The sequence below is a fragment of the Phaenicophaeus curvirostris genome, chromosome 13 (genome assembly GCF_032191515.1).
Source record: "Phaenicophaeus curvirostris isolate KB17595 chromosome 13, BPBGC_Pcur_1.0, whole genome shotgun sequence".
NCBI lineage: Eukaryota > Metazoa > Chordata > Aves > Cuculiformes > Cuculidae > Phaenicophaeus > Phaenicophaeus curvirostris.
In genome coordinates, this window is record NC_091404.1 from 3,268,025 (window position 1) to 3,279,084 (window position 11,060).

Consider the following 11,060-nt stretch of genomic DNA (forward strand, 5'->3'; position numbering starts at 1 on the left):
ATAGAGCACTGTGAACTGCTCAGAGCTTTGCTTTAGTGCGTAGCTGTTTCTCAATGTACAGGCAGGGACAGGAGAAAATGCACTGTGTCAGTACCGTATCACAGGCGGGCCACGCAGTGCAGAGGGGGTAAAGTGGATGAAAAGAAGAGAACAGCCCAAATACAGATTTTCCCCGATGGAGTGCTGTATTCTTTTGTACCAAAGCAGTGTGACAGAAACCCACGCTGTTATTATGGATAAAAGTGATAGACATGGCAAGAGCTTTCTAACATTCAGCAGGTCAGCCACACTGTGTAAGTGAAAAGTTTTGTCCCCCTAGGTTGTTTTTTAAGGCTTTGTCCAATTCTGTGTTCAATGGAGAGGAGTTCTCACTAACTTGGTCAGGCAAACCCTGACAGGTTTTTCTGCCATGTGGGTCTCCAGATAGTCAAAGGCAAAGTTACTTCAAAAAAAGTGATTTGTTACAACTAACCCATTACTGAAAATGAGGTGAAAGCTCATTGCTGGTTCGTAGAGTAGCAGTGGCTTTATGGTTTTGTTTTCCTCATTACAGGTTTGTTCAGTCCATCACCTCCTACTCAGCCAGCCAAAACAGTTACCAGCATCAGGAATATAAAACTGGATCCAGTCCTGCAGCAGCTTGAAAAGACATCAGGTCAGTTTTCAAGATGAAGCTATTTACAGCTAATCCTCTACTCTTTGTTATCTGTGCTGGCCAACCAGAAAGGCAGATCACTGCTGCAGTTATTGCCAAGATGCTGGGTTTGTAAGAACTGATGTTCCTGTCAGTGTTACGGGCTTCCTTGAACTTTGTCTTTCATGTCCAACAAGGCACTGAGCATATTCAGTACTCAGTTCTTGATGAAGTTGGTAGGAAACAGAGGCTCTTTTGTATTTTAGGGGGAGTTCAACATCATGAATACAGAGCCCAAACTTTTATTATTATTGCTGAAGTCAAACTATTCCATCAGACTCTTAGAACATACATTCTGTTATCGATTCATCTATAGAAGATATATTCTGGGCTGAGAGAGTTGGGGTTGTTCAGCCTGGAGAAGAGAAGGCTCCAAGGAGATCTTATAGCAACCTTCCAGTACCTGAAGAGGCTACAAGAAAGCTGGGGAGGGGCTGTTTACAAAGGCTTGTGGTGATAGGATGAGCGGCATTGGGTATAAGCTGGAGAGGGGTGGGTTTAGACTGGACATAAGGAGGAATTTCTTCATGATGAGAGTGGTGAGGCCCTGGCCCAGGTTGCCCAGAGCAGAACACCCCATCCCTGGAGGGGTTCAAGGTCAGGTTGGATGGGCCTTGGGCTGCCTGATCTAGTGGGAGGTGTCCTTGCCCATGGCAGGGGGGTTGGAACTAGTTGATCTTTAAGGTCCCTTGCAACCCAACCTATTCTATGATTCTATATCTGCCATTCATATTCATTTTAACAGAATTTGCATATGCTCAGCAATCTCCCCGAAGAGATTTCTTTTATTTAGACACTTAAATATGCACTGTAAGACCTAACTTCAGGAAGCAGAAGTGGAAAAAAAATGAGAAAAACTGTTCAGTTCTCTTATCGTAGATCAGACAGTAGAAAAAGGACTTCCAACAAGGCTCTCCTGTGAGAAGAAGGAAGAGAATTTCTGAAGGTTCAAAGGGTAAGTTAAACTTACAACTTTCAACAGGAGTTCTCCTAACAATCTGCCCTTTGTGAATAGTTCAGTATTGTCAGTAGAGACATCGGCTCATCATACCGAGTAGTTTTTTGCCCTTGCCAGTTCACAGTGACGCTAAATCCTGTTAGGAGTGAAATTGTTTAACAGACGCTCTTATCACGCCTCTCCCCTAAACCCTCAAACCCCAAAACTCAACAGAGTTGCACAGGGAATGAAGAGTGATCCTCACTAGCAGTCTTGTTTAAAAGGTTAATGAGTGTGAACCGAAGCCAGGGCAGGGCAGGCTGTGGGAAGAAGGGCAATTTGCACAGTTGGTCTCTGGGCTGTAGCCAACCTATAGATAATTAGCCACCCTACACGTCCTTCTAGCCTCTCTTCACCAGCAAAGTCCTTCCATGAGGAAAAAGAACTAATTGCACTGGCAGGCTCTGAAAATGTTTTTGGAGAAGGTGCACATTCAGAGAGCCCTAATGAGCAGAAATGCTCCAGCTAGGCCCACCCAGTAGTGACATGGATGGATAATCCCCAATGGAATGCTTTATTCAGGAAAATCAAAGGCTAATGGGCTACTTTTTAAATGGAAATCTCTGGTCCAGAATGGATTTTGAAACACATAGTCATTTGCCCCCCGTAGACCAAGACCTGACAAAGCCAGTTATCTCTTTGCTTCTGTTTCTCTCTTACACATTAACATTCCTGGGTGGCTAGAATCCTGACTAGTTTCCACACAACTTCCTCCCAAAACACCATCCTCAGCCTGAGAAGTGCAAGAAACTTTCTTCCGTAAGGATTTTACCAGAAAATCCAACCTGCATCAGGCCCAGATAAGCGTGTCTGTGGGAACTGTTAAAACAGTGCAGAGCTTGGACTGGGACAAAGAAAATGAAGTTGCTTTCTGACTCAAACTCATTTCTGACTAAGAAACCTCAGCTGCTGGCATTGCTAAATCTTGTGGAGCTCTGGCTGCAGTGACAGAACTTTAGGGCACAGTCATAGTTTAAACGAGGAAACCAGAAAACAAACATCTATCTGGTGTAAAAGAGGGAATTAAATACTTTCGCTCCCTCCTTTCTCCATGGGGTAGAACACAGAGGGGACTCTCTTTGTAAAGTGTTGAGCAGGCAGGTCCCAATTGTGCCTAACCACCACCCACAGCTTCTCTTTGCGGGTTCTCTCTAAGCAAATGGCATAGGGCCTTTGTACTATTAAGTCCCTCTTGAATGTGTGGAAGACTTCCATAGCAGCTTTTGTTTGCTTTGTAGTGTCCAGAGTAAATGAGGAGCCCTCTGCTCTGCTCCGCACACCCCCAGCTGCAGCAGAGTGGGGAACCTTGTCAAAGCTTTCCACTTCAATCTCCTTCCGCTCATCAAAGAAAGTGGAAATGGAGGCTGGTTGAGCTTTGCTTATCCCATTCTGTAAACTCAGGATGGAACAGTTCTACAGCACAGAAATGAACCCATGCACGCATGGGTCTGTGCAGACCAGACAAGGTATGTAAAGCTATCCAGGGCTAGCCTGAAAGACAACGAGAGATGTTCCCATCCAGGCATATATTTGACCAAGTCTGTGCTTAGACTGAAGTTAAGGCCAAACTTAGACGTTTAGGTTTGATGGTGTCAAGAGGATACCTAATTTTACCATGACATTCCAGCTGTTCATAGGAATTATTACTCTCATCAGATTTCCACCATTCACCTAACCCCAAATTTAATTACACTTCCTGCTGCTTTGACACTATTTTCATCCTCTTGTTTTGCATGTGAAGCAGATCTTCCAAAAAAAGACATCTTAATCTTTGATCCTGCTTGGAAAGATATTGCTATAATTAGGCATGAATAAAATAAAAAGCAAAAAACAGTAAGGCGACCACTGAAAAGCACCTTAGTTGGAACTTACAACTGCTGTGAGGCCCATTCCCTTGGAAAAGAAACACCTTTCTGGACTTTGGGTATGTAGAGAGGTCTAAGCTGAGCCAGCCAGGCCTCTAGGCAGGTGAGTTTTCTGCCATGCAAACACAGAAACCATTGGAGAGGAAATAAAACAGCTAGCAGGAGTGAGCCAGACTATGGTTTTACTGCTATTCATGCTTGGGATAGAGTAATGTGTTGGAACTAGATTTGTTTTCATTCTGACTTATGCTTAAAGGAGCCTGTTTTAACCTCCTTGAGGGCTCACTTTGGCAGGGCTTAAGGTCTGCATTGTGGTTTAAGCCCAGATATATTTCTGCTGATAAGTGGAATTACTTACAGGAAGAAGTGCTGGTAACAAACAAGAGACAGTAACTGTGCTGTAAGGCACCTACGCACTGAGTAGATGTTTTACCTCCAGTGACACAAAGGGAGTATCCTGCACCTGTAGAGAGATCTGTTCCCCGTCTATGGTGAACTTCCTTGAATACAAAGCACCTGGTGGAAAAGTAAGATCATTAGAGTTAGTGACTGTAACAAAGAAAGAAAGAATACATTAAGGCAAAGTGGAACTGCTGAAATCCAGCTTTTTGAGGCTTATGATCTGCAGCTGCTTATTGAAAAGGGAATGGTACCCAGGGAAGTGTGTCTGCCCCATCCCTGGAGGTGTTCAAGGCCAGGTTGGATGGGGCTTTGAGCCCCTGATCCAGTGGGAGGTGTCCATGCTTATGGCAAGGGGGCTGGAACTAGATGATCTTTATGGTCCCTTCCAACCCAAACTATTCTATGATTCTATATGTCTGTTTACTTAAGTAAAGTAGTTCTGTATTTGCTGTGTGGTCAGATGTTTTAAACGTATACGCAGCACATAGCTGGAAAAGGGGACACTCTGTAGTGATCACAAACTCCAAATGGGCGCTAAGTTCCATGCAGGCTTTCAAGTGATGTTGTTCAATTTTGAAGATGTGGGCTGCGTGTATTTGTAATCTCAAACCCATATACCCAAGTGCTGCTGTAAAAGGAAGGAGCTGTTTCCCGTTGTGTTTCTCTGGAAGTTTTTACAGAAGGCAAGTATTCCAGTTTTGGGCAGATAATAAGGGACTTAACACAGAGTACACAGATGCTCTTTGGGACTTGCATGACCTTAGCAGTCAGAGTTTGTTTGGAATCCCCGAAGACTGGCCATTTTGAATCTGACTTCTGCTTAATCTGCATGGAATGTACTCAGGTTCAAAGCATCTGGGACAGCTCCAGCTCCATTAAAACCATCACTATTCTGAGCTTGAACTTTGTTTTGTTACTGGAGTGCAGGTTAAGTATCAGTGAAAGCCTAAGTTTCGATCTTATGAACTATCCATGGGTGTGATAAGGAGAGCTTCAGAGACTGAGGCCATAACCAATTTTCTTTAGAACTTAATAAAAGCCCCGTGGATACAAGAAGAAATGCTGTATCTGAAACCAATTCACTTCACCTCAAACAGTAAGAAAACCCAGCTTTTGGTAAGTAAGCAATTCAGATTGGCAGGGAAGTCTGTTAGTGACAATAACACCATGACTTCTGAAAACAATCTCTGGTTCAAGGAAATTGGTGGTTTATTCCAATGGAAAAGGGTCTCAGCTCAGTTTGCTGCATCTGAACCCAACATTATTGTATTATGTTTTAATACTGACTCTGTGAGGTGGTTTAGCACTTCTGGGATTTGTTTTCTTTTTTTTTTTTCCAAAACAGATCAGATTTTAAGATGACAATGTTGCTGTTTTATGGGAAGATACTCGACCCCTGCAACAGGACCAGACAACATATTATTCCTACGCTGTAATGCAGAGCAGAAAAAAAGAGCAGGTACATCCAGGCACTGCCTGTGTTCTGCCTTATACCCAGCTGAAGGGGAAGTGTGGTTGAATGATCACAAATACACTGCCACCTGTTTCTTATTTCTGGCATATTTGTTTCTCCTAAAGCGTGGCTGTTGGGCTGGTATCTTAATGAGAAAAGCATGTGGTTCTGAGCAATGTTTCTGGCAGCAACCCATTGCAAAGCTCAGAAGTCTAACTTGATGTACAGCTTCCTATAGAAGAGATGAGGGAAAAGAAAGAGAAATAGCGTAGCCAACCACCCAGGTTAGTTAGGGTCAGCAAGAGGGAACTGTAAAGAGGAGCTTTCAGATTGTATTTCACCAAATAGGCAGAGATCAAAGGTGTCTCGTGCTGCCATCTCCTTCCCCAACTCCTCATTCTAAATCCAGTGTTCACCTCCAAATTGAAGCAATCATGCTCTGAATCCTGTCCTCCATCCAAAACCCGAGAGATGGCCTATGTGTGGAATGTGCACACAAGGTATGTAGATTCTTTCTACGACACTGCCCAATACCTTTGGCACTTTCTTGGGACAGAGGCTGTGAATTGAAGAGTTCCCATGAAATCATCTGCTGAGGTGTCAGGACTAAACATGAAATGCAGCAGAAGCAGTTTGCGTCGTCACTTATCTTATGGACACGAGACTTCAGTTTGGAAGTTTCCCTTGTCATAAAAGCCACTGAAAAGGGGGATTACACAGGAAAAGCCTTTTACATGCTTTGGAATTCCTCTGGCTTCCCTGGGGTTGCGGAGAGAGCAGCATCGGGTTTCCACAGTTTAGTCGACATGCAAGTTGTTCCCTGAGTCTGCATTTTAGTAGAGGTATGTCCCCAAGCAAACCATTTACTCAGATCCTTTTCCTTCAAGCTGGAAAAGAACAGCTAAAAGGATCATAAATAATGAGCCTTTGATTTATGGCTTTCATGGCTTCAGGCTGTTGACTGAAAATATGCACCTTATGGATGTAACACCGCTTGGCTTTTCTGTAACATGCACCAGTCACAAATCAGAGTGGATTTCTTTCCAAGCTATCTGCAGCACTGCGGTAGAAAGCAGACTCACCAGTATTGGCTTCATAGTCTCCAATAAATCTCTTTGTGAGAAAGCGCACAACCAGGGCTGTAAAATAATGAAGAAAATATGTCTTTATAATGTCACCCAAAACCAATCTTTGCAGAACACATGCAGTATCTTACTGGAAGAGTTAGCACAATATGAAACCAAGTTAATCTTTGAATTGCTCGCATATTATTCTGCAAATGCTTTTCTCAACAGAAAAAGATCTGGGCCAGGCTATGAGACCTAATGCGGAGTTTTTTGCAAGTTGTATTGGAAATGACCCCTTAGATACTGCATGGCTCCATGTAGGATACAGAGATTGGTTTGTTGGGATTGCAGGAATAACAACCTGGCCCTTGGTTTGAAATAATTTAGAACAGGAGTAACAAGCCAGTAAACTGAAACTAATCCAAATATCACATTTAAGACCTCTGTGTCATGTAAGATGCGAGGCTGATGGACATAATGGTTCTTCCCAGCCTTAAAACTCCTCAGTCCCTTTCACAAAACTCATTAGTGATATCTAATCACATCCCAGCACAAAACCAGCCTGTGTTCTGCACGTGTAGGACATGCTGCAGTGCCCTGGGCTGCCTTATTCACCCTAACCGGGGGGGGGGGGGGGCTTTCTTACCCTGTTGAGTTAGAATGTTTCTCTTTATCTCCATCATTTTATAACATTTAAAATCCTGTCACAACAATTGTAACTTCTTTTCCTGTTGTGCTCTCATCTCAGCAGATTCTTTTCTCTTTATCTCCATCATTTTATAACATTTAAAATCCTGTCACAACAATTGTAACTTCTTTTCCTGTTGTGCTCTCATCTCAGCAGATTCTTAATCATTTGCAAACCCATGTAGTTAATAGCTAAATAAAAGGGTTTATTCTGTAAACAATTCTATCATAGTTTTCATTTAAACTAATCCTCTTTCTCACAGCAGATATTGGGTCAACTCTTTAGTTCCCTTAAATCAAGCTGATTTCTCAGATCATTTCAACAAACTACTTAACAGGAAAAGTGGCTGCTTCAAATCCAAACCAGTCAAACATTTTACTGAGTCCTGTGGTAAAACAGACCTGGCTTTAATAATTACTGAAATCATGAACCATATATTCAAAAGCAATAATACTCACTTCACCCTCTTTTCTTCTCCTCTCCTGTGGAGAATAACACAGGGAGTCATGTTTTATGCTGTTATTTGTCTGCAGAGCATAAAACCTTTACCCGAGGAGGACAAAACCCACAAGTGGGAGGTGTCCCTGCCCATCGCAGGAGGGCTGGAAATGAATGATTTTTAAGGTCCCTTCCAACACAAACTATTCTATGATTCTATGTCCCATTGCTGGGGTGTGGACATATAGACATGGTTAATTAATTTGCAGGATACCAGGTCAAATTTGTGGGTACAGTGCTCCCAGCAAAGTGCCCTCTCCACTCAGCTGCCACCTCAGGTCTGTTGTCCATGCAGACCTACAGCAAATTTCTCTCACAGATTACTCAGTGTACTTCAAAAAGAAGTAACTTAAAACGTCCAAGCTGCAACAGTTCTGAGTTTTCACAGCCTCGAGTCTCTCCGAGCTGCAAACGAGCTCGGCAGCATGGCAGGAAGACAAGGCATGGCACTATGCCTGTGGACTTACCTGTCTTGCCAACGCTACTGCCCCCCAGTACCACGAGCTTGATGATCTTGTTGGGCACGCAGTCCAGGACGGGATACTCTGGTATGGGGAGCAAGAGGAAGTTAGTGGAGTACTGTGACATAGTATCCTGAGAGATGAGACGCATGCCAGAAATGAAAGCTGCTCAACCACAGCAGGAGTTGGAGGAGAAAAGAAGGAAAACGGCTTCTCGGTGCTTCTTCTTGGCCGTATATCCTTGGGTAGAGAAGCCTTCTCATTTCATTGAAGCAGCTTTCCTGAGGAATGTCAGAGCGGCCGGCCTCCTCTTCACCATCCCTCTGCTCAGACAGCAACTTTGGAAAGCAGAGGGGAACTTTTTGATCAGCCCCCGTGAAAACTGACTCCGCCATTCCCCAGCCAATCACAAGGGAAGCGATGACATTCCTCCAGCGGCACCAAGCTCTGCCTCCATCAACCACGCTGCCTCACTCCCTTGCACTCGCTCTCTCCCCACCGCCTGCTTTATGTGCTGTCCCTTGGCTCCTTGCTAAAATGGGATTCTTCTCTTTTACAGTCATCACGGCGGTGTTTTCAGTGAGATAGTCACCCCCGTCCTCTGCTCTAATTCCACTTTGAATAATCCCGTTCTGCCTGTCTAGTTTCTTTGCTTTTTCAATCGTCTCCAACTCCACGCTCCGTTGTTCTCCCTGTCCTATTGTGTCCTGCAGTTGGGCCCCTGAAGCTGGTGGGACGCTCCTCTTCTGGAAAACAAACACTTCTTCCTCCCCCACCCCAGTTTTCAGGCAGCTGCGGGTTATTCCAAAATACCAGCTCACATATACATCCTCCAGGATACATTTGATCTGCTGGTTTATACGTGTTGTTAGTCTTAATGGCCCTCTGGAATGTGGGTTAGCATGGGCCTGGGACACTGCAGTTTCTCCAAACATGGAAAAGTGAATTTAGGGCTGGCGACAGACTTGGGAGAGCTGAGGAATGACTCTGTATCCTTCAGAGGGGCGAGCCAGAGAGAATGAAGAAAGAATGATTACTATAGGAAAACCCAGCACTGTTTTAAGACAGCTAGTGGCTGCAAGGTCTGTTGGGAAGAGAGCCTGTAACCGTACGCTAGCTACAAACAGCTCTCAGTTATCAAGGATAATGCAGAGGGAAGAAAAAGGGAAGAGCAGTGGGGAGGGAATGACCCAGATAAGGCAAAACCGCAAATAATATAAAACAGATGTAAACTAAACTACAGAAAATATAGTTAGAGCATTCCGCTTTGAAAAACTTCTCCAAAGGGGTCTGCAAGGGGCAGGAGCAGCTTTAGGCAGTGGTGGGAAGAGGCGAGTCTGGCGCAGGCAGCAGATTTCTGAGACGTGTGTGGGAGACATGGATATTAGCACCACAGCTAACCCACCCACAGATCATGGAGACCCCAAGGATGCAGATTTTTCCTTGTCTTCTGTATGCTCCTAGCAGGCAGCAGGTAGGCACGGTTCATTGTATAGAGGCTGTAGCCACCAAAAGGACTTCTGCCCAGCTGCTTCGAATCACAGCACACAACATGAGTTCTCCCCAGCAGGTTTTAGAGGCCAGGGACTCAGCTGCGAGCTAGCACAAGAGGATGGGAAATCAGGCCAGGTCTCTGGATTACCGCCCCTTCCCAAAGCGCTGGGGGCCAGGCTGCCAATGATCTCAGTTTCCACACCAGCACCACAGAGGACATGCTGAGTATCAACAGGTTTCAGAGAAATCCAGCACAGCCGTCCAGCAGAATAGCACAAGATTCAGAAGTTTTATGGATGCGTCACTTTTCTAAGGCTGTTTCCCCTCTAGAAGCTACTTTTGAAGCAGTATTTGTGCAGAGATGCTGTGTAAGTACCAAGTGTTATTACTTTGACTGTCATGATGGTCAGCGGATAAAGAGGTGCAAAAAAATGCCTGCAGGGCTATGCAGCTCATGGTGCTGGGAGGGACCCACCAGATACCCTGTCATCTGGCACATGGCTCCTATGGGAATTGGTTTTGAATCCTCCAGTGTAAATTTGCTTCCAGATTTCTGCAAACATGCAAGCATGAAAAAACCTCTTCCAGGAAATTTCATTACCAGGGTGCTTTAATCTCACACGAGTTTTGTGAGAACAGGGAAAATGAGAGGCAGAATGGGAAAGTGCTCAGAATCTTGCAGTCAATTAACAGGGCAGTTTGAAAAGTGTTATTGAGCTGTACACATAAATGTGGGGATTAGCTAGCAGCAGTACGTAACTGTCTGCCTCTCTCTGTGGAATGTTGGAACCTTTGTTACCATTTGTTATTAAAAGCATAGGTTAGCGAGAAATACAAAAGTATTCATCACACTAGTCCTTCTATAGAAACAAACAGAAATGTATCTGTCAGCTGCTAGGTGCCCAGGAGAGCTTCAGCCCAGGGAAAAAAAGCCATATAAGTTAAGGAAGATGATGGAGAATGTTCTGTATGAGCTAAGACCCTAGAAGAATACAGATCTGCTATCTTGTTCCAGAAGAGAAGCAACACAATCAACAGAAACAAAAGTCCTCTTGGGTAACCAAAAGTGGTGCCAGTGCTGAGGAACTCCAGAGGGATCTCACAAAAGCAGCTGAGTGCACATACAGTCGGCAGGTGAGCTTTAGTCCAGATAAATGTAAGGTAACACATCTACAGAAAAAAAATATGAACTATGCTTAAATGATGCTGAATCTGGATGTGGCACTCACTGCAAAAGCACAGAGCAGGGCACCAAAAATGATCCCAGGCACGGAGCAGCTGCTGTTGGAGGAGAGACTGGAAAAGCTGTTTACCATGTGCTTTACGGATGCTGTGCTGACACAAGAAGAGATGCGTGGGGGCAGGGATGAAAGTGGTAGAGGAAATGTCAAACTGCTTCGTTTGGCAGCTCTGATGGCTTCTGGCTGCTTAAAACAAATGT

At 44.4% G+C, this 11,060-nt stretch overlaps 1 protein-coding gene across 2 annotated transcripts in view; it reads right to left on the bottom strand.

The window, feature by feature from the left end:
- Positions 1-9,180, bottom strand: part of LOC138726284 (ras-like protein family member 11A-like) — a 100,950-nt gene extending 91,770 nt beyond the window's left edge. For both annotated transcript variants that reach the window (XR_011338404.1, XM_069867926.1), the window contains exons 1-3: positions 8,132-9,180; positions 6,494-6,550; positions 3,990-4,072 (exon numbers count right to left, since the gene is read on the bottom strand). Coding sequence is in view for 1 of the 2 variants with exons in the window: in XM_069867926.1 (XP_069724027.1) it covers positions 3,990-4,072; positions 6,494-6,550; positions 8,132-8,276 (285 nt within the window). In the remaining variant the exon portion in view is untranslated. The remainder of the gene's footprint in view (positions 1-3,989; positions 4,073-6,493; positions 6,551-8,131) is intronic.
- Between the last annotated feature and the right edge of the window lie 1,880 nt (positions 9,181-11,060).